The 22,359-nt window shown below is 49.4% G+C and overlaps 10 protein-coding genes across 10 annotated transcripts; 4 read left to right on the top strand and 6 right to left on the bottom strand.

Annotated features, from left to right (window-relative positions):
• Positions 1–3: 3 nt before the first annotated feature.
• On the bottom strand, positions 4–669 carry AtWU_06647 (C6 transcription factor; the record flags this gene model as incomplete). The annotated part of the gene is made up of 1 exon (XM_035501756.1): positions 4–669. One exon carries the CDS (start codon positions 667–669, stop codon positions 4–6), a length of 666 nt encoding a protein of 221 aa, XP_035357649.1.
• Positions 670–1,038: 369 nt separating this feature from the next.
• AtWU_06648 (MFS transporter) lies at positions 1,039–2,790 on the bottom strand (the record flags this gene model as incomplete). Its single annotated transcript, XM_035501757.1, has 6 exons — positions 1,039–1,387; positions 1,447–1,890; positions 1,941–2,113; positions 2,168–2,192; positions 2,241–2,531; positions 2,585–2,790. The coding sequence occupies 6 exons, from the start codon at positions 2,788–2,790 to the stop codon at positions 1,039–1,041; spliced, it is 1,488 nt and encodes a 495-aa protein (XP_035357650.1).
• A 420-nt stretch (positions 2,791–3,210) lies between these two features.
• On the bottom strand, positions 3,211–4,767 carry AtWU_06649 (cytochrome P450; the record flags this gene model as incomplete). Its single annotated transcript, XM_035501758.1, has 1 exon — positions 3,211–4,767. The coding sequence occupies one exon, from the start codon at positions 4,765–4,767 to the stop codon at positions 3,211–3,213; it is 1,557 nt and encodes a 518-aa protein (XP_035357651.1).
• Positions 4,768–8,843: 4,076 nt separating this feature from the next.
• Positions 8,844–10,851, top strand: AtWU_06650 (cytochrome P450; the record flags this gene model as incomplete). Its single annotated transcript, XM_035501759.1, has 7 exons — positions 8,844–9,132; positions 9,227–9,539; positions 9,641–9,872; positions 9,942–10,232; positions 10,289–10,408; positions 10,462–10,625; positions 10,689–10,851. 7 exons carry the CDS (start codon positions 8,844–8,846, stop codon positions 10,849–10,851), a joined length of 1,572 nt encoding a protein of 523 aa, XP_035357652.1.
• A 262-nt stretch (positions 10,852–11,113) lies between these two features.
• AtWU_06651 (multicopper oxidase) lies at positions 11,114–12,922 on the bottom strand (the record flags this gene model as incomplete). Its single annotated transcript, XM_035501760.1, has 3 exons — positions 11,114–11,440; positions 11,503–11,987; positions 12,040–12,922. The coding sequence occupies 3 exons, from the start codon at positions 12,920–12,922 to the stop codon at positions 11,114–11,116; spliced, it is 1,695 nt and encodes a 564-aa protein (XP_035357653.1).
• Positions 12,923–14,163: 1,241 nt separating this feature from the next.
• Positions 14,164–15,909, top strand: AtWU_06652 (tannase; the record flags this gene model as incomplete). Its single annotated transcript, XM_035501761.1, has 1 exon — positions 14,164–15,909. The coding sequence occupies one exon, from the start codon at positions 14,164–14,166 to the stop codon at positions 15,907–15,909; it is 1,746 nt and encodes a 581-aa protein (XP_035357654.1).
• A 1,053-nt stretch (positions 15,910–16,962) lies between these two features.
• AtWU_06653 (carbohydrate-binding module family 50 protein) lies at positions 16,963–17,747 on the top strand (the record flags this gene model as incomplete). Its single annotated transcript, XM_035501762.1, has 2 exons — positions 16,963–17,050; positions 17,128–17,747. The coding sequence occupies 2 exons, from the start codon at positions 16,963–16,965 to the stop codon at positions 17,745–17,747; spliced, it is 708 nt and encodes a 235-aa protein (XP_035357655.1).
• A 737-nt stretch (positions 17,748–18,484) lies between these two features.
• On the bottom strand, positions 18,485–19,462 carry AtWU_06654 (RTA1 domain-containing protein; the record flags this gene model as incomplete). Its single annotated transcript, XM_035501763.1, has 2 exons — positions 18,485–19,122; positions 19,186–19,462. 2 exons carry the CDS (start codon positions 19,460–19,462, stop codon positions 18,485–18,487), a joined length of 915 nt encoding a protein of 304 aa, XP_035357656.1.
• A 560-nt stretch (positions 19,463–20,022) lies between these two features.
• On the top strand, positions 20,023–20,733 carry AtWU_06655 (Duf341 domain-containing protein; the record flags this gene model as incomplete). The annotated part of the gene is made up of 1 exon (XM_035501764.1): positions 20,023–20,733. The coding sequence occupies one exon, from the start codon at positions 20,023–20,025 to the stop codon at positions 20,731–20,733; it is 711 nt and encodes a 236-aa protein (XP_035357657.1).
• Positions 20,734–20,901: 168 nt separating this feature from the next.
• AtWU_06656 (uncharacterized protein) lies at positions 20,902–21,642 on the bottom strand (the record flags this gene model as incomplete). The annotated part of the gene is made up of 1 exon (XM_035501765.1): positions 20,902–21,642. The coding sequence occupies one exon, from the start codon at positions 21,640–21,642 to the stop codon at positions 20,902–20,904; it is 741 nt and encodes a 246-aa protein (XP_035357658.1).
• Between the last annotated feature and the right edge of the window lie 717 nt (positions 21,643–22,359).

Raw genomic sequence — 22,359 nt, forward strand, 5'->3', positions numbered from 1 at the left:
AGCTTAAACCAACACTCCCATCATCACAACCCCCAAACCCCAACCCCATCCCCACCCTCCAACCTCAACCCTTCCCCCACCACTCGAACTTCCACTCCCTCCACCCCCACCCCCAGCCGTCTGCGTCGCAGCAGCCAACTTCTCCGCCCCAGCCGTAACAGTAACAGGCATATACCAAATCTCACCTGACCCATACGACGTACCCGAAGTAACCACAGACGAGGAATTCTGTCCCCCACTCACGGTCCCATAGTATCCGATCGTGACAGAGCACGACGCGGCCTGCGTCGAGGAGATGATGTTGCACGCGTTACTTTGGGATGTTGTCACTGTGAGGCCATTCGCGGAGCCGATGAAGGTTCCGTGCTCGACGTAGGTGGAGGGCGCCGCGGTGATCGTGTAGATGGATGGGATGGGGCATGCGCCGTTGCAGGTCACGGCGAGGATGGTGGTGGAGGATGAGGCGGAGATGATGCTCGCGTCGAAGGTGGCGAGGGTGGTTGAGGGTGTTGGGGTTGTGGTTTGGGAGGTTAGTGAGGTGGGGAGGATGTTGAAGATCTGGATTGTGGTGGAGGTGGATGAGGTTGAGGATGAGAGGGTGGTGGTCGTGGTGGAGGTTTGGGCTAGGCTGTAGCCTACTAGGGGGAGGATTATGTGGAGGAACTTCATTATGACAATTGTGGAAACAGTGTGGAGAAATGAGTGAGATGGATAGATAAGTTTCGTGATAAGTTATTTGGATGGTCTTTGGTATTTAAGTACATGGCTGGTGGGATAAGTGGAGCTAGATCATAAGATCTTTAGCAAACAGAGTACAGACTAGTCCACGTCATGACAATAAGCTTATCTCACTCTTGGCCCATTAAAGCTCCATTGGCAAGAATGTTGGAGCCTACGACACGAGCTGCAGAAGTATTTGGTGGTGCGGCATTTCAATCTGTCCTGTGTTGCAGATGAGGTCATCCCCATCGTCATCTCAGCGCCTTCAACCCCATCTAAATTTCTAGAACATGTGAATGACATTCCCCAAGAGGAAATTCAAAGAATATATCTAAAGCCAGCATTCCGAGCTTCCAAATTATCAACCTCATGTCCTCCCCTATCCTGTTCCGCCGCATCCAGCTCCTTATTCATCCTCAGATGCACAGCACGAATGACAAAAGCAATAATCGCAACAAGGAGGGCTATCCCTGCCGTAGCACTGCCACCGGCGATATATCTTGGCCCTGATGACGACGGCCACATATAGCTTCCATAGATGGACGCTGTGTTGCCAATCATATTTGCCGTTGCGATTGCAGCCGAGCGTTTTACCAGCGGGCGGGGGAAGGAGTTGGCCACCCAGGCAATGATAATTTGATAGGCAGATACGGCGCCCATGGGCATTCTACATTATCAGTATTATTAGAAGCCAAAGATGAAAGAAAAGGAAACGGGGATTCTTACAAGAACATGCCAAAAAATCTCGCGCCAATGTTCGTCGTAGCAGTGCAGATGATGCATCCCACCACACTAACAAGCATCAACAGGATAATATGTATTCCGCGATCGTTTGCCTTTCCGGATGTCCATGTCACGAAAAGAGATACCAAGAAGGTAGCGATCCAAACAGGGGCAGTTATTAGCAAAGTCTCGATATTTCCATAGTCGAGGGTCTCGACGATGGTGGGGAAGAAGTATTGGAAGTTCTGGGAGAGGAGCGACGTATGCTGGAGAAGGATGAAGAGGTAGATCCGTTTATCTGAGAATACGAGATAAAGCGCTTCTTTAATGTTGCTCGATGTGGCTTCGTCTGCTTCTCCAGCGTCGTGGATGAGTCGCCATTGTGCGTATAGCTTCTCTGTTTCGTCGAGCCATGAGGTGGTAGCGGGGTAGTTAGGCAACAGTAGTCTATCCGGTCAGAAACCAGTATGTTGGAAATATAGTAGTGGGTAACTCACGTTGAGGTCAGTGACACTCCCACAGTAATGCACCCTTCGATGATAAAGAGCCATCGCCACCCTGCTATCCCATGCGCACCGTCCAAGTTGCCGAGCACTCCAGCTCCAATCAGGCCACCAAACGCATTTGCTAGGGAGCTTCCAGCATAAAACCACGCAATGCGATGACTCAGCTATATCGATCAGTTCAACATGTCATAGGTCAGACTGACCTAATGCCTACTTACCTCTTGCCTGGTATACCAACTCGACCTGTACACATTAGCACTGCACAAATGGGCTTATTGTTGCACAACTTACATCAGCATGATTGCACCCGGAAAGAATGGCGCCTCCACAAAGCCAAGGAAGAAACGAGCAAGGACCAATCCCGTGAATGATTGTGTTGCAGCCTGACAGGCCGAGATGACACCCCAAATAGCCATTGATGTCCCCAGGAATAATGACGGTCGCACGCGCGTAAGAAGGAGGTTCGACGGCAGTTGCATGAGGAGATACCCGACGAAGAGGATACTCGTGGCTAGATTGTAGTCTGTTCCTTTCATTCCGAGGTCTTGTTCGAGAGAGCCTAATCGGGCCTGTGAAAGATTGCTGAGGTAGGTGTTAGTCTACATTGGACTTGTCCAGGGCCGGGCAGAACGTACTTTCTGTCGAGAAAGTTGAGCAGATACATCACCACCAAAAACGGAAGAAGATGAATGTCCACCTTTCCCAGGAGCTGCTTGGTCATCTTCCGATGCCATTCGGGGCTCTTGGCAACGTATGTCTGGTAGATGGCATCTTGGGTCGATGCTTGGATCTTCGCTGCATTCTCATGATATTCAGTATACTCCTCTGTTGGCTTAGACATGGCGAGAGATCTCTATGCTGGGGGAAAGAGGCAGGATACAAAGATGGAAGTGAAAACAGAGCAGGGCTTAAGTATCGGAGGACCTCCGTCACCCCGCATTTGCGGGGGTGGGGAGAACTCGGGGTAGCTCACCCCGGATCTGCATAGACCAACCTCTAAAGAGTTCAAAGATGGATCCAATCCATACAAGCCGTTGTGTTGATGCTCCATGCAGGAGTCCAGTTGAGCTTCAGGGAAAAGAACGGGCGGGCTCATAAAAACCAATTCTGGTGGCCAACTCCAAGTCGTTAGGTGAATTAAGGCGCATTGGAATATCGAATTGAGATCAAATAATATTTTGCTATATACCACCCTATCAAGCAATTGATCGTCATGAGCGAAAGACCTGTTGAACACCACAGGCACACTCGATTGAGAACATCAATGGATCCTAGCCTTGAGCCTGCACATAAGTGGAGGTTTCGCCCACAGGGTGTATGACTTCTGATTATGCCACACCCGACTCTCCTCACACAATTCGATGTCAAAGTTCCATAGTACTCTGGCAAAAATGACACGCATTTCTGCATAAGCCAAGTTCCGACCTATACAATTCCGGGGACCAATTGAGAATGGTTGCAAAATTTCCCGATTATCATGGTAGAACGGCGACGATGTATCATTCTTCGATTCAGGCAACCACCGTTCGGGAATAAACTCTTCGGATTTATAGAAATTAAGGGGCGACCGGTATGCAGCAGACTGATGAACAGATACTCTGGTCTGAAAGGCATTAGCATTGGTTATTTCACTATTCTGAGTGGGACTTGCCTTTTTGGGGAGGAGATATCCCGAAATTTCAGTAGGCTGGTCTGGTATGTATCGCTGCAAATGGCCCGCAACAGGCGGGTACATGCGAAACGCCTCATCGATACATGCCAACATGTACGGAAGCTTAGCTGTAGCATTGTTGACGGTGATATCTTCCTCAGTCTTCATGACAGATCGCACTTCGAACTTGACTTTCTCCATTTCCTTAGGGTGTTGTAGCAACCAGTATGTCAGTCCCGACAAAAGTGTTGCTGTGGTCTCACTGCCAGCAATGACAAGGATGCTTGCATTGGCTGCGAGTTCCTCATCAGTCAGCCCGTCCTTGTCGCCGCGGTGACGAAGCATGGACTGCATGAAGTCCGCTTGGCCACGGTCCGTCTGATCGTGCAACCGTGTCTGTACTGTATTCCAGCTATATTCATCCTGTCTTCTTTTCGCCTCCAGGAGGTGTTTTGGTAGGAAGCGCTTCAGAGCGTTGAACACCATCGGATAATCATCTTTGAACTTAGCGAATGCTATGGCCTTAATAAACTCAAAGATAGTCGATACCCAGTAGTGGTACTCTGTTGAGTCCAGTCCACCAAATGATTGTCCAAACGCGAGGTCTCCAATCAGGTCGAATGTTGTAAGGTTGTACCACTTCGCCATATCCACGGCTACTTGTGACTCAGCCATGCTGTGCAACTTATTGATAAGCTTGTCGACGTACTCCATGATGAACGGTTCTTGGGCTTGAAGGCCCTTAGCAGAGAAAGCATGGGATATCGCCTTGCGAAATCGAGTATGATCGGAGTCATTTGCACTAATAATGTCCTTGGGATTGCTCGCTGACCCTGATACCTTGGGCAACTGTCGATGTCCATGGCCGTAAATGTCTTTCCATGCCTGGGTGGTGATGAAGGAAACCTCATTTGGGGTGAAGCGGACGACCCCACCGTACCTCTTGTGGAGTGCTCGCATGTCCCTATCTAGTACTCCTCTCATGTTTGAGATATAGCGCAAGATGGGAAAAGCCAGCCATAGCTTTGGTCCGGGGATCCGACGGAGCGGATGTAAGTAGATGTTCCAGATGGCAGCACAAATGGTGTACGCGAGGTACGATATCCCAAAAAGAGCCAGAACAGTAGGCATGATGTCTTCAATGAAAGGCTTTGATTTGGTTGTCATGCACGCTGGAGGGCCGGGGTGAGAGCCGATTATAAGTCTTCGGGTCGGTCGCACCTGAGCTGCAATCGCTAACATACTGGCGTCACGACGCCGTATTAAGCAGGAGGTGTGGGCAACAGCATGGAGATAGAAGCGGGGTAAGTGTCGGACATACGTTGCCACTAAATCTAGGCGATGGGGCGGACGATGCTAGTTGATAATGCCGCGATGATGCGGCATATGCGCCTGGCTCCTCCTATTAGCCCCAGCATTCATAATTTCTTCTGTTATTTCAAACTCGTCCACCTTCTAGTCCTCTGGGTGACTAAAGTACTCCATTGTTCTCCTCACTTTCCGTTAAACCCAAAACCAAGATTGAGATGGCTGTGAAGAGGCTGTTGAGAATAAAACGGCAGACTTGCAGCTGATGGCATCGATTGGACGTTGAGCTGCAGATAGAGTGGAGAGGCGATCTGCACGCTGTGTTACGGTCCGTCCGCGTCCCGCGTCTCAGCCCAATAGGAGACGCCAGTTAATAATGTCAGAGGGGCAATGATAATTCCAGACGAGGGCGATATGCAACTCGGTGGCCGGATGCCTGGATGCCCGCAACGGATACCAGAAGTTCGACTCTCAGGCTATCTAGCAGAGCCCTAGAATTTTCAATTAAACTGGGCAGCCTAATGCACACGTATACACGAAACAAGGATAGACCACCTAGGAGCTAACAGAATGATCGCCCTGACAAATCTAGGAGGAGCAGTAAGCTCTGTAATGGACGAATCGGTACTGGATCATTTTTGAATGGCTGCTTCGAGAGACATGACTCCTTATTAGGGTGGAGACAGCTGTCAAGCTCGGACCCAGACACGTGCCTTCACCCGCTTCCTGGCACACCACATGTCCCTGAATGGATGAGCAAAAAGCAAGCACAAGATAACATGCCCTGCACGTTGTAGCCATTGAGCTCAACATGATAGAGAAGTAACTGGTATCAGTGGGTCTATTGCTAGCCAGCCACCACGCGTTAGTTTCCGAGCTCTGAATTGTGCAACATGACCTCGATCTGAGGAGTGACCCCGCTTTTTGTGAAATGATTTATGCTTCCCAAGCATTCATAAGTCGGTTATGAGCAATGGTGGCGTGGATTACCTCCGATTCTGCATGCCACAGAAATATCCGCATCCACCGCATATTGCGCTAGCCACATGCAGTTGCCAACACAGGAGATGAGATTATGTATCATAATGACGAGCTGGTAACCCAGGCCCGTAAGGCGTGGTCATATTAATGTGTCTGTCAGTTGTTCTTATTTGATGTGGATCAGAATATAAACCCCAATTGACTCGTGTTGCATTCGGGCATATCGTGACGGCCTTTCGATTCGTACAGCATGGTATCAAAAATTTCGCCCACTTCACTCTGTCAGGGTAAGGTTGATATGAGATTTCAGTGCTTCCTCACATTGTGTGGGCTGGAAGGGTTGGTCTTCTGACCAGAGTAGGCCACGCAGTGCTGCCAAATCTAGGAAAGTTCGGATCGGTATCTTCAAGGCAGCATCCACAACTGGTGCAAGTGGCTTTGGGTAGTAGTGTATAGTCGTTTGTTAGCTGCAGAACTTCCTTACTGCCAACGCTTAGTACCAGCGGAGAGCTCGCTTTCAGATTGAAGTCTTAGATCAGCGGCACTCACAACGTGTTGAATGCGATTCTCCCATTGTGCTCGAAATACGAGCCGCGTGTCCTAGGTCACAATCATATTTTCTACATTTGTAACGGAGAGGATGGCATAAACGCGGTACAATTTGGGCCTAGAACGCCCCGTGACACACGTCATCGGGTACAAGAATCTCCACAAGTGCGAAGAGGGTATGGTGAATATCGTCCTAATTGTGAATTGGTAGGTTCTTTTTGTAGATGTATATCAAGGCCCTCATTAGCACATTATTGAATGGTCGCAAAGGACTACCTAAGGGTCAATTATGGCAGCGAGGAGATCGAGTTTCAGCGTAAGATAAGCACAGAGTAGATGGATGGGAAAATAGAGAGTTGCCGATAAACAGCGGCAACCATCATAAGAATGTGAAGCTAGGACATCATCTATTGTTGAAGGTTTGCCGATGTCGTTTGTACTCATGCCATTAGAAATAGTGGGATTTGCTTTGGGTGTAAATCCAATTCGTCATCTTATGGTTGAACAGGCTCCTGAGGCCATCCAGCGAGCAACAGCAGTTAGTCAGCGTTATATATTCTCCGAATTTATTCTTCAGACCAAAGTACCTTCGAACTTTCCTTCTTTCAAGACCATCGGAGACCAGCAGCGCGACATCCCCAAGAGCCCGCACTAAATGTGTGCCAAGATAGCCCGTTACCGATATACATGCGTACTCAAGCTTGGAAAGTCCGAACAAGTATAACTTCTCCAAGTTCTAAGTTCTTATCTATCCCGCCTATTGTGCACTATTGACTGTGTTTTGGCTTTTGATGTCTCGCAAATATGCGCACCAGTTAGCAGATATATATCAGTGAATCGTACATCTCGCTTTTCCCTAAAGAGTATGATGCCATCGTGTCAGGTTTATGTTTCATGTGTGAAGACCGGACACTTTCTAAAGGTTAGGCAGGTGTTCATACAAGAAGGACAGATAACTAACCACGAGGATAGTGGTGAGAATCAATGACTTACGTAGTACTGTAACCGCCCGAAGTTGCCAGCCCATAATATCAGGATGGCAGGAGCCAAGACTATTTAGCCCCCTAACGGTTGGATAGATATGTAACCATTAGTTTCTAAATCTGCTGCTGGACATTCGAGCGAAATTTAAGTCTTTTAGTTCATTATAAGGAAATAAACCAAATGATATGCCGGCCAGTCACTGATGTCAGCGCGCCTCCATACCTATCAATGAGGAGCTCAACTGTCGTGAAAGAGCATTGTGGGTGGGGGGGATTGTAACTTAGCCCTACTGAGTAAGCTATTCAACATGTGCGAACAAGATTTCCGCGGAATGAACCGGTCATCTCGCTTGTCTGTGCGTGCGCACACACTGGGTTATGAAAGGTCAATCATCTCCCAGCACCAAGTAGTTACTCTTCGGCTTTAGCTGCTAGAAGTATATTATGTGGTGGGTCGATCGATCTGTAATCCCGCTTCTCTTTAGCGTCAGGCGGGGTCGGGCCTGAAGAACTTCTGATCGTCTCATCACTTTCCGTTGTCTGAAATTCACCCGCTCATCACGCCCCAACTGGCGGTGGGAAAATCAAGTACGAGCTAGCAAATCTACTGCAGGTACTATCTGAAGGAACTCTCTTTACCGTGGCATGAGTGGATGCGGCTCAAAGCTACAGACTAAGAGAAACGGCTCGGATAAGGGATTCGTGTCTGAACTTCTGTGTTATATGAGGACCAATCTCCGTCACGCCTCGAGTTATGCAGAGATACACTCCATCACATTCGTAGCGCCTGCCTACTATATGCACTTGCATGACAAATAAAGACGTGCTGTAAGGTCAAACGTGTCTGTGGGTCTTCTATAGTAGGATAAACTGGATTTTGCATCCAACGGCTCTAGTGCCATAGGCCCCCAGTAGTTGGGTTAGTGCTCACCAGACGGCTCTCTGCCAGGCACAGAATAGCTTGAGTTCGGCGCGGACGGGAACCCTGCAAATTGGTTGCGGGCATTGTTGATGGCAACCATTTAGTTACAGGGAACAGTCAGTAAGCGGATACCGGTGTTTAGGCCGGGTCACTGTTGTTAACAAACCCCGCAGTTTGACATCTTATTGAATATGTTATTAATTCAGTACTTAGCTCCAGCTGTCTACAATTGAGGTAGAATAATTACTGTAGCCTGATTGGTTGGTATACAGGGTCTTTACTTTATCCGCAGCTCCACCATTGAGACTAGGGATGCGGACAAAATACCAGAACAACAAGCCGAGCGGAGTCTGCATCATGGGTTATCTCCGCTGAGTAATGCAAAGACAATTCACCCTTTCACCAACTGTAGGATCTATCACACAATATGCCGTTCATATAAATTCGTGGTGAGCCCTGGTCTTGCACTATCGAAAAATAGAACCTATGAGGAAGCCACGATGCCTCAGGCGGTTCAACTGACGTGGACCGATATGGCCAGTATGTACAAACACTTAATGGAGCAGGTGGCAGAAGCACCCGCATCCAAAGGGCTCGGTATCATTTGTACAGCCGCCGTAGCCACACTAATCATTGTCGCATTCGTCAAACGCTTATATCATCGCAACTGGCATCCGTTGTCACGCTTTCGCGGTCCTCCCGAGGCTGCTTCATCGCGACACTGGATCTACAGAGTGACCGACCGTGGCTTTCCCGAAGAGGACCTCGAAGAGCTTCACAAGAAGTATCGTGAGTTGCACCTAATCTTCGCGGCCTTTCATGATATTGCATGAAGTTTGGGTGTTAGGTAGTGCTAAGTCGGAATATCTCTAATCTCGGATAGAAACGCAAGCGCTACGCATTGGTCCGAACGAGCTACATATTACCGATGTTCACAAGTACAAGGTCATATATAGTCAAAGCAAGCCGTTCCCGAAGCATGCAGAGTTCTATGAAGCTTTCAACACACCCCATACAGTCTTTACCGAGATCGATGCAGGAATGCATAAAGAGCGCCGACGACTACTGAATCCCTTCTTCTCCCGAGCAGGTGTCTTCAAACTCGAACCCATCATCCATGAGAAGGCGGAGATTTTGATGAATAAGATCCGGCGACTTGAGAATAGCCACACGGTCAATGTGTATGATGCTTTTAGGTAAGTATCATGATGAAGTTCCTCTGATCGGAACTTTACCATCGCATCCCTATCCCAGATAACCGAAGACATGGGCACAGCTGACATATTGGAATCGGAAGATGCCTTACAACTGAGGTTATCATGGAATTCGCCTTTGCGAAATCAGCAAACATGCTAGAAGAGAGCGAAACTACTTTTCAGTCTTGGTTCCTAGTCGCCTTCGACGCCGTTGCGCGAAGCATATGGAAGATGCAGGAGTGGCCAATCGCTCGGAAAGCCTTGGGGGTTGTCCCCATGAATGTCATTGGACTGGTGGATCCCAATATCGTCAATGTTCTCAAAATGTTAAAGGTAGGTTCTGAGCTAGTATGTTTCTGCCAGTCAACCATTTTATGCTAATGTCATGGGTTGTTTACTTAGTTTGCCGAAAGCTGTCTAGAACATTATGAGGTGCGCGGAAATACGACAACTCACCCTGTTGTATTCGAAAATCTATCTTCCCTGCCACACGACTACAAGGTCACCGAGGCACTTGACATCCTGATTGCAGGAGCTGACACTACAGCATCAACTCTCACTGCTGGTTTTATGCATATAATCTCGAACCCAACTATTTATTCCAAATTAGCAGATGCTCTTCGAGCAGCGAACATCAGCGTGGATGATCCTCCGGCGGCTCAACTTCAGGAACTAGAAAAGATCCCTTACTTGGTACGTATAAACACCTCCAACACACAAAGCTAATCCCCTCGCTAACCACCCGTTAGACTGCCTGTGTCAAGGAGTCTCTCAGAATCGCCATGCCGGTGCCTGGACGCCTGCCGAGAGTCGTACCCCATAACCTCGGCGAGCCATTCGTTGTTGAAGGACAGGTCATCCCGCCCGGCGTAAGTTTTGTACCAGGTAATAAAATGCACATCTTCTTACTGACTTCCTGCAGACTATTGTCTCCATGTCAGCCTACACAATGCATACCAGCGAAGAGGTTTGGGGTCCCGACGCCCGCGCCTTCAATCCCGACCGTTGGCTTCAGCCGGGAGCGAAGTCCCTGGAGCAGTATCTTTGTACATTCTCCAAGGGCGCTCGAATGTGCATTGGTCAAAAGTATGTTCTCCCGTTCGCTCCCCACTAGTACCTTATGCGATATCACTAAAGTCTGATGTGTAGTGTCGCATACGCCGAGGTCACAATTGTCATGGCATACTTATTCAGAAACTTTGATATCCGGCTCCCGCCTGATTTCCGTCCACCCGAGAGAAAGGATCTGTTTACCATGGAGTATTCGAAACCTGGTTTACCTTTGAAGTTCTCGAGTGTAGAAGCAAGGTAATATTAAAGCGACCCACATGAATTATTATTTCCGTCCCGTGGTGAGGATCAGATTATGAGTGTGAGTTGAGGATCAGATATAGGCGGTCTGGACAGCAAAATAAACTGCAGAGTAACAAGCTCTTATGCATGTAAACTAAATATCCCTATACAACTCCCAATATTCCCACTTGAACCTTCGTTAAGTTAATGATACATGTGGTATTCGAAAAGCGCTGTGAAGAAAAGGTGTTTTCTGCATCCACCTGGACAACTCATCCCGATCAAATGCCAGAATCATCCTCCTCAATGCTGTTAACAGCCGCATATCTATCCCAGGCAGCACAGTTCTTCTCGAGCGCGGAAGTATCAATCATAGGTTCGAGCTGGGACATGCTTTCCACAAATTGCATGGCGAAACCCTCCGATTGGTGCCAACCAATATGGCAATGCAGCAACCACGCGCCAGGGTTATCAGTCTTGAATGCGATGACTAGATAGCCGAGGGCGGGGAGCATGGCCGTGTCACGACGGGGTGGGTTGTAGGTGTTCAGAGTTGTGTTCGACGTGTAGCTTCCATCACCCTGGGCGAGAATGAAGAAGTCGTGGCCCTGTTGAAATTTATGTTAGAACGGGAGTAAAGCGAGCAGTTTCGAGGGTCAGAAGAACATACGTGAAGATGAATAGGATGAGGAACATTGATGGCCATTTCAATGTCGACAATCACCCACCTGCTGTTGCTTTCGACCTCAACAACGTGGGATGTGTTAGTCCATGAAGTGTTGCCGTTGGCGATCTGGAGCAGGGTCGGGTTGTCCCATTCTGCCTTGAACGTGGTCGGACCCATGTACCACTTGTACAAGCCTGCACTGTTCATGATGACGTTCGCCTCGTTGTGGCTTGTGAAGCCGACGCCAGACGCGTCGATAGCAACCACCGGCACCGTGCTACTCAACGGCTCGTCGTAGCAGCTGTCAGTGTAGTTGTATGCCGTTGTTGTGGGAGTCGCCACAACAGTATTAGGCTGCTCGTAGTGGAAGATTCCTTTGATGTCGGTGTTTTCAATCTCAGCACATGCCTCCTGGGGAATGGCGCGCATCCAGAAGTCGGACCCGGCGTGGGCTTGGTTCGCCGTGACGATTACATCGTACCGTTGTCCTGCGGGCCCTAATAAGTTTCTCTTCGATTGCTATGGAGCGGAATGACTTACCAACACCGATGTTAAGAGACGTCGTATTGTAAGGCTCAATGGGGACGAAATCCGCCGCGATAACGGTCAAAGTGTGATCATCGATCATGAATCGGAACAAATTGCTCATGCCACCATTAACAAGTCGAAGACGGTAAGACTGGCCAGCAGTCACATTCATGAGGAAGCGCTCGCCAACAGTTTCGTTGTTCTCCTTAACCCAAATGTTCGTTCCATTGATCAGAGCAGTGGTCATCTCGGGCTCGCCATCCGTTTCTGCAGTGGAATACATCTGGTCGGCCGTGCGGTGTGACCAGTCCATGAGCCAAAGCACGCCAGCGTCGACATCGTAGTTCGAACTGGCAGGTCCGTTGATCACAATAGCACCGTAGATGCCATCCCATGCTTGCAGAGCAAAGTGAGAGTGGTAGTAGGTTGTGCCGTACTGCGTGGCGCGCCATTCGTAAGTGATGGATCCTCCAGGGGGTGTGGGACATTGGGTAATGGAGTTTGTGCCGTCTTGAGGGTTGGTGTGATTTTGGCGGACACCGTGCCAATGTATGCTGGTTCCGTTGTTTTCCAGACCATTGTAGACATGAACTCGGACCCAGTCACCCCAATTGGCGTATATAATAGGTCCTGGTGAGGTCCCGTTGATGGTCAGGACGTCCCGAGGGACGCCGTCCGGAGCGGCGGTGGTGTTTCCCAGCTCCAACCAATATTCACGAACGACTCCGGTGTCCGGAACTTCGGTATAGTAGTCGGTGTGGATGTCAAAATCGCACCACTGATCTCGGGTTTGCGGTGTGTTGCCTGCGCATGCTTGCGTAGAAGGGGAGGAAAGCCCGGCATAGGCGGTGCTGGCTGCGAGCCAGCCCGCTACCAGGATGGTATTCAAATGCATTAAATTGAAGGACAGAATATGGAAGAGATGCAAATGACTGATCGGAATGGAAAAGAGCGAATGAGATGGGATTGACAGAGTTCAACGGTTCATGGCAGCAGATGAATATAAAGGATCGTCCTGTCTAACCCCCTATCTCGTTCTAGACGAGCGATGGAATATTCAGAACCTTCTCCGTTTCCCGTTCCCGATGGTTATACCGGTGATCGGCACGCACGCTACCAACAGCATGCATGCGCCATTTTTCCCGCCAAACGTCGTCCTCACAGTCTCCGGTATTTACGAAGATGTCTGAATGAAGAACAGTGGACTTGGTTTTGAAATCAGCTAACCCCGAGACGAGATATTTCTGGGAAGGGAGTTAGGAGTGTATTACTGGGTTCGAGCGTCGAGTATACTTAGTCCGAAACGATGTCTGCAGAGTTGCGGAGTACCTTCTTCGGTGGACCCGGCAGGATTACGTAGACGGGAGATGCGGAGGATACGTACTATGTAGACAACCGGTTGCGACGCGCTCGGAGCTATTGAGGCTCGTTCAGGAAAACCCTGAGACTGAGCCCTCGCATGTGAGTTAACTGATTCAGTATAGCGTCTGGTTGATGCCGAATCAAATTCAAGATCGATCATCTCGGTCTTGATCTTATCAAGCAGACCCGCTCCGAAGTTGATCACTTCCCTTCGTATGATAGTCTTAACCTAGAAAGGACCCACTTTGCGAAAATGTGGAACGTCCCACTGGTCCCTGTCGGCATTAAGCTGGCATCAAAACTGCCATCCGATATACGGACTTTATCAATGGGCCGAGCTTAATTTCGCTAAATCCAGACGATGATTCGTTCCCTCTAACGTAACCGAAGATGGGGTGACCTTGCGAGTCCCACTCTACAAATACTACGACCTCGGAGTTACTGGTATGCATGCCAAGACGTCCGGCTACGAGTTTAGATTATCACATACAAAGTCGTTCGCCATCAGAACCCTCCATTCATTCGGGTCTGTGGGGACGGGAGTGGAGTTAACCTAGTATACAAGACCGTCGGGACTTTGCGACATCCGGGACGCATCATGACACGGGAAGTAGTGGATGGAATAATTGTCTTTTGTGACAGTCTAATATATAGTCTAGTATTTAGAGGGTATTGATGATGGGCTGACAGACCTACAGAAGTTACAACGTTCAGTTTCAGTTTCTTCTGATTTTTTTCAGTTTTCCCTTTTGAGTACTGTTCTTCAAGTGCGTGATGAGATCTCACCATCTCTGGGCGGCGGCCCTTGCCCTGACGGGAACGGTCAAAGCCACCACATTGCAAGATGTGTGTACAGTTTCCTTCGCTCGAAGCTCATTGCCGGAAGACAGCGTATATCCTGGCGTCTCAATTGACAGGTCTTCTGTGAGTGCAGTGGCAGCCTACAACGTGTCGAGCACAGACCAAGTCTATTGGCCGGGCGCCACGTTCGACTACTGCAATGTGACCTTTGCCTACTCCCACTTGGGCCGGGATGACCGGGTGGTGGTTAGCTACTGGATGCCCGCTCCGTCGAAGTTTGCCAACCGTTACCTGTCGACGGGTGGCAGTGGATATGACATCACATTGGGAAGCACTTCCTTGCCCGGGGGTGTCATGTACGGTGCTGTGGCGGGCACAACTGACGGTGGATTTGGTGGATTTGAGAATGGCTCGGACGATGTGTGGCTTCTAGCCAATGGCACCCTCAATTACGAAACGGTCTACATGTTCGGTTATCAGGCTATCCATGAGCTGACCGTCATCGGGAAAGAGCTTACCAAGAAGTTCTTCAATACCTCCTCCATCTACTCTTATTACCAAGGTTGCTCTGAGGGTGGCCGTGATGGCTTCAGTCAGATCCAACGGTTTGCAGAGGACTTCGACGGGGCTGTGACAGGTGCCCCTGGCTTCCGGTTCACTTTCCAACAAATGCAGCACCTTTGGTCACCCGTTGTCGAGCAAACTTTGGACTACTATCCCCCTCCTTGTGAGCTTGAGAAGATTGTAAACGAAACAATCAAGGCTTGTGATGCCCTTGACGGCAAGAAGGATGGTGTTGTTTCGCGAACGGACCTCTGCAAGCTTCACTTCGACGCTAACAGCACGATCGGCGAACCGTACAGTTGTGGAGCTTCCTCTTTGACAACCTACAAGAGAAGAAAGCGATCGGAGACATATGCGCTCCCCGCCCAGAACGGCACTGTTTCTGCCCAAGGTGTGGAAGTCGCAAAAGAAATCATGCGGGGAATGCACGATACGAAGGGGAAGCAAGTCTACTTCTCCTACCAGCCAAGTGCGGCTTTCTCCGACGCGGAGACCCACTACGACTACGATACCGGCTCTTGGACCCTCGATATTACCGAATCAAACAGTGAATGGGTGGAGAAATACATTAATCTCCTTAATGCCACTGAGATGCCTACGCTCAAGAACGTCACTTATGACAACCTGAAGGAATGGGTCCGCATAGGCTGGCAGAAATACGACGACACTCTTCAGGCAACTTACCCCGATCTGTCGCCCTACTCCGAAGCGGGCGGTAAGGTGCTTCACTACCATGGAGAATCTGATTACACTGTTCCCACTGCATCGTCTGTGCATTACTATGAGTCTGTCCGTCGTATTATGTACCCTGACATGTCAACGAACGCAAGCTACGCCGCTTTGGGTGATTGGTATCGCCTTTTCCTCGTTCCCGGTGCGGCACACTGTGGCCCGGATGACTCCCAGCCCAATGGACCTTGGCCACAGAAGACGCTAGAGACTATGATTCGATGGGTTGAGGATGGAGTCTTCCCTGAAATGCTGAATGCAACGGTGCTGCAGGGTGAGCATGAAGGCGAAGAGCAGAAGCTCTGCGCATGGCCTCTTAGACCTCTGTGGAAGAACAATGGCACCACCATGGAGTGCGTGAATGATCCGGAGGGCATGAAGACTTGGGTCTATGACTTAAATGCTTTCAAGATGCCGGTGTATTAGAATGCTTCTGAGAAAACTGGGTCTGGATGTCCCTTCTTCTCCTGCATTCTGATCCTTCTTTTTCTTTGATCACGCACCATGACCAGCTATGCCAACTCCAGCTTGACTGAGACCTGTATACATATGGATCGTGTATTATTGAGGACACTCGTACGCCTCCTTTTTGTCTGGAAACATGATTTTACTGTGTCCTTATATCTTCTGAACTTGCTCTGGCAAGCTTTCTCTTCTATTCTGTATATCAAGTCAGATTCCTTCATTTGAATGTTTTCCTTTGTCCAATGTGAATACATCCAGTAGCGTAAGTACTTAGAATGTCATCGAAAAACACAGTGTCTTCAAGTTATAGTGAGTAGTAGGTCAATGCTCAATACGCCAGTGCACCATCGGATTTCTTCGGTACGTTAGCTACATTCCTACAGAATCGTCTGTGGCACAATCTTTATCCGGACTATGATCTCGAGCAGTAAATGACACTAAAGTATACCATCCTGGGAAGTGTCGTACACTCCAGAAGACTGGATCGGTTCAGAAATACGGGACAGCCTTGTTTGTGGCTCAGCAGAGATACCCGCGACGTCAGTAGCGATGCACCGTAGTGACTAGTGTATTCTGAACATAATCTCTGCAAGCGAAACTTCCCCGCAATGTCCCCATGAGGACATTACATCCGACGATTCTGCCCAAGAGACTGGACAGAGTGGGACGCTAGCACAGCGCATAAGCATTAGTGTGCACCCTGCCCATGTGGGCACTTTTCCGTATGCAGAGGTGAGCCCATTTTCCGGGGCCCCGAGTTCGATGACTAGTACTTGCTTGTCAACTTAAAGATCGGATTTCGGAGGTGTTGTTTCGGTATTTCCGGTGCGCTTGGATGACGTACTCTCAGATTCCTGGTTTTCATGTTCGGGAAATTGTGGGGTGAGGAGCAATTTCAATAGTATAAATAGGTCCTGTCTGCATGGTAGGGGAAGAGTAGTCGAAAACGTTATTCAACCTCCTAGACCAAGAACAACACCTTCTATTTCCCGGGCTACACGCGATCAAGCCATCATGTTACCAGGCCCGAACAAGCTGTTCCTGTTAACAGCAGCATTATTTGGACATGCCATTGCTCTACCAGCTACCGTAGATTACGACGGTGAGACCCTACCACACCCAAGTTCATACTGCACCAGTTCCACTAGAACCCAAAACCTTCTAACCCCACTCAATTAGTTCTCCCTAGCACCGGCTCCATCCTCAACCTCGACGTCGCAGCCAGCAACATCACCTACACCGTGCAAGGCAATGACACTATCCACACCATAGCTGCCAAGTACAACGTCGGCGCGTGCGACCTCGCCCGTCTGAACGTCCTCTCCGACCCTAACTTCCTATACGAGAACGAGACCCTCCGAATTCCCACCCGCGCTACCTTCCCTGACGACTGCTCCTGCTTCAGCACGAACAACACCGACGCAACAGCTACATGCATCTACGGTGGCCCTCACGTGTATACCATCTTACCCGGGGATACGATTCAGAAGATTGCCAACGAGCGGTACAATATCACAACGGATTCGATTCTCAGCTTCACTGCGCAGACGGGCTACATTGCTGCTTTGAACCCTGGTATTTACGATGTACTAGAGACCGGGCAGACGGTGAAGATCCCGAGTTGTGATAATTCGGCGTGCACAATGGCAGACTTTACGTTTACGTATGGCACGTTGCAGGATTTTGCCACGGCGTATAATGTTAGTGTGGGGCAGATTATGTCGTTGAATTTGGGGTATAATCATACGGATTATATTGCGCCGTTGGGGGTTGTGTATGATTGTACTTTGTTGAATTGAGTTGGGGATAATGGGTTTGAATATATTGTTTAGGTGGGAGTATATATGGCGCTTCGTGTCAAATGAGCTAATTTCACAATGCTTGCGAGGTTCCCATGATTGACAGATTTAGCCTGCCCTAACCATTCCAGACTGGTGAAATAATTAGATGATGCAGTATCTGCTCTACTAGGAGGGTAAGAATGTATTGCATATTGTATAGGTAACAGTTTACTTCTCCGTTACAATATATGACAAGGGAAAAGGTTAATATATATGATCTATCTAGATCTCAAGAAGGTGGGTTGGCTCAAGTTCAAAGAGGTGGTGAAAGACCACGCAATAAGAAGAGAAGACGAAGAATCAGCTGATACTTCAGTGGCTGGAGTGAATGTCTCAACAATATATATATATATATATATATATCATGTAGGGTTGTTGTGTACGTGTTTGTTGTGTAGCGAGGTCATGTTGGAATAGAGTATTGTACTGGCAGCAAAATTTATAGTCTATAGTCTGTGTACTCCAAATAAGGTCTCCGATATTCTAATCCGTATAGTGTCTTGCCTGGTCACGTTGTACTGCCTCGCCACCCGCAGGCTCCTTCACCCCTCTATCGTAGCCTTGTGTCAAGAAACGAGGATTATAATCGTTGTAGTCATACTCAGATTCGGGTGTTACTGATAGATCTAATAGAATTTCGAAGGCAAGGCTTGGTGGCCAACGCTAAATCCAAGACGGAGAGAAAGTCAAATGATCTACCCCATTAACCCAGAATTAGGGTCTTCATGCACTGGCTGATACTGATGATGCCCTTTCTTTGCATCTTGGCTTTCGCCCCCACGAAGCTGCACAAGTTCTGTGCTGCGATGCCTCCTAGCCTCCTTGAGCAACACAGCAGGATTCCAGACTGCCAACGCCAAGCTAGCGATAAACATGACCAGGGCATCCAGAATTATTGCGTAAATCTCGTGCGTAAAGAGATAGCCTTCCCACCCGTTCATCAGCTCCATGCTGCGGTAGATTCCCCGCGCCACCATGCACGTGCATGCAATCATTAGGGAAGAAGTGATTTTGCGCAGGGCTGGATTTTGCATGATCTGGTATACTGCACGATAGATCACGTACTCGAGTAATGTAGTAAAAACGCAGGTTGAGACAAGTTGCCAGATTATTCCTGCTACCATCGTATATGTACCGGGCCAGTAAGAGGTATGTGCGCTGAAGGCAGCACCAGCAACACCACCACCGACAGCCTGAAGAAGAAGACTCCAAAAATCGACCGTCATGAAAATAATCAGGTATTGTCTGGGCGTGAGAGGGGATTTATCTTGGCCAACTATGGATATCAATAGACCGAGAACACCATAGATACCGGCTGTCGTGAAGGCGGGGGCTGTAGTGGCAGTTGGTTAGTTGTGACCCATCAGTAGAGAAGCATTTTGAGGTATTAACGGACCCATTATCAGAGCAGCAAGCTGCATCTCCAACAGTCGCACAGAGTATGGACAGCGCCAAGCTACTGTGCGGGCGAGCCACCCCGTGAACTCTCCGAAAGCCCCAAGCGAGAAGGCAAGACCTAGCCAGAGGTTCTTATACTTGAATGCTTGCCAGACATGGACGGCAAAGAGGCCTGCAAACAGGACCATGAAAATGACGCCCGCCACGATAGACGGTCGGTAGCCGAAGGGCGTGACAATATCTGGGTCGTATGGAAAGCATTGTGGTGTCGACATGGCATCCGCTGAGCGTTGTTCAATTTGCTTAGTGAGGAGACAAAATGGTGGCTAGAATGGTTAACGGGCGGATGTGCGAAATCGGGGTGAAGGATGGAATGGGATGAGGGTATAGAAGGGGGAAGATAGAAGGCAGTAGGGGATGCGCTTGTACCCAAGTCTCAGCCTGATCAAAGAAGGCCGCAAATTTGGAAGCTTATTGGACAGAATGTGACCGAGAGCAGGCAGCAGAATACACAGCCATGACACGCAAAGGTTGGGCCCAAAGTCACCGAGATGGACTAGTGGCAGCAGGGGTTCAACCGCAAATATGGCTGTTGTATATTTAGCCCGGGTGGGGACAGACGGCGATGTATCACCATCCAACGCCACCCGCCAGGACGCTAGGCTAAAGCCCGCCCGGGATCAGATCCTTCCCGGTCCGGAATGATCCTCGTTAATAACATTGCCTCACAACACCAATAACCCAACCCTCGTCTGAATTGTCTTAAGCATCGTTCACGTCACCTTCCAATAATTCGAGGGACCGATTGAGCCACCGTAACTCCTGAAGTTCAGTTATGAGGTTTCTCTGTCTCCATGGCATGGGTGCCAATGCCCAGGTGCTGGAGATCCAGATTGCCGCCATTACCAGCTCTTTCCCTGAACATGAGTTTGTCTTTGCCGAAGGCCTAGAGCCTTGCCTTCCCGATCCGAAGGTCCAGTCCTTCCTTTCCGGGCCTTATCTCTGCTATTACTCATGTCCAACTCCAACTCAAATGCACGAGGCGTTTACCCTGATCCGAGAAGTCATGGATGAAGACGGCCCATTCGAAGGAGTCATTGGCTTCTCACAAGGGGCTGCACTGGCTGCGTCTATGATCCTCCAGCATCAGAAAGATAACCCCACCGCAATGCCACTCTTTGATCTCGCTATCTTTCTGGGCGCCAGTCTTCCATTTGATATGGACTCCAGCCTGGCTCTCCGCAGTATCGTCGCCATGCACCATCGACCAAATGGATATCCCGATGGCGCTGGTGACGACCCTCTCATCCTGCAGCAATATGATCCGCGAACGACAAACCTGCGTATAGAGATACCTACGCTGCATGTAATTGGAAGAACAGATCCATTTCGGCAGCAAGGGGAATTGCTGGTCGAGCTGAGTTCCGGGGATGCCATCCCAGTCGTCCATGATGCGGGTCATATTGTGCCTAGAGATATGGGCTCAACGGCCAAGATAGTACGATTGGTAGAGGGAATGATAGGCAGGGCTCAACACATATGCTGACGATATATGTTTCATTCCATGCTCTGCATCCGTACATATTTTCACCTAAGCTTATCTAAACGGTTTCCGATACGTTCTATGTGTGTCTTTTTCTCGCTATTTGGCTACTTTGGCAGTTGGTGACTTTATATCATAATGACAATGGCCCTTCACGTGAGAAGTTCGCATTCATGCCTGGCTAACCAAGTCTTGAATCCACATCCGTAGGGCATCAAGCCGCCCCCTGGTTGACTCTAAATGATATATGGCATTTGGCTGCCAGGACGTAGAACCCTCCATGTTGAACTCCAGGAGCCGCCGCAGTTGCCCTAGGTGAAAGTCCATGACGGTGTACCGAACCACGGTGTCTAGACGCCCGTATGTGTGCAGCCCGCGACCGGGGCTTGCGTGTGAGGAAGGAGATTGTTGGCCCGAGGAGAAAATGGGCAGGACCTCACGCTCTCCTGATTTGGTTTGCTCCAGAAGCGGCATGTCATTGATGGCGTTGTGTGCAAGCAGCTCGTAGATCTCAAGAACTATGAGCACCGCTGTAAGAGCTAGAACAACGGTTTCATTGCGCGACTGAAAACTGTAGAAGCCGCAGCTCTGTAGTCCTAGGCCTTGCTCAGATAGCGCTATGGTGTGAATTATATCGCATAATGCAGACACGGAAAAGAAGACCGACTCTAGTTCAGCTCCAGAACGTAGTTTGACACGTTTTAGAGCCTGGCTGTCTCGCGTGAGTTGAAACAGGAGAGGGGATAGTCGGTCGTACACCTCCAGTCGTGAATCAGTGACTGCAGACTGCTGGTGGCCCACGTTTTCAGGGCCTTGAAGAGGTTCCCGTGGCCCCATGGCACAGAGGGCCTCAACTTCAATCGGGAAGGTATCTTGTGAGTAGGAACCACCACCGATGTGGCCTTCAACCATAGGAGACGGCACGCGTCTGTTACTAAGAGGAGGGCCAAAGTGCGGATCGCTTGTTGATGCCGCCTCAGCTGGAAAAAGTGTCCTGCAGATGGTTCGGCTCTTTGTCCCTATCACCAAGAAAAAACAGCTTCCATGAGGGCTCACTGGAGTGGGACTAACTGGTCCGAAGACAACTGGGAACCATCCGATGGCCAGCAAGCCGGGTCATCTCCTGGTGGATGAAAAGCTGGTTCTAATGACAATAGAGGCCCGCCATCATCTGACTGGGGGTGATGCACCAGCTCCGGAAGCTGGTGCACTTCAATCGATGAAACCTCATCAACATCTACCTGCGAGCATGACCGTTTCGACTTTCTCGGTCGCCCCATTTCCTTCCGTGGGCTGAAGACGCATTGTCGGCCATGCCGTTGACAATTCAAGCAGGCACCCATACCTCCTGTTGCTGAAGAACAGCGCACTTTGCGATAATGGCACGCATCGCATGCCTCACGATGTTGGGAGTCCATGTTTGGAAGAGGATCGCGACCAGGTCGATGTCTAATCTGCCATAATGAGCCAAGCCCAGTACGTACTTGGGGACACCAATCGGTGGTTGGTCGGCCTTAATAAATTTGGTCACAACCCCGGCTCGAATGAAATCCCAGTCATTGTAGGTGTCGTATTTGGTTCATTGGCAGAGCAGTATCAGTCGTGCGAGCTCAGCCAAGTTCCATTCGG

This window comes from Aspergillus tubingensis (genome assembly GCF_013340325.1).
Source record: "Aspergillus tubingensis WU-2223L DNA, scaffold_8, whole genome shotgun sequence".
In the NCBI taxonomy this organism is placed as follows: domain Eukaryota; kingdom Fungi; phylum Ascomycota; class Eurotiomycetes; order Eurotiales; family Aspergillaceae; genus Aspergillus; species Aspergillus tubingensis.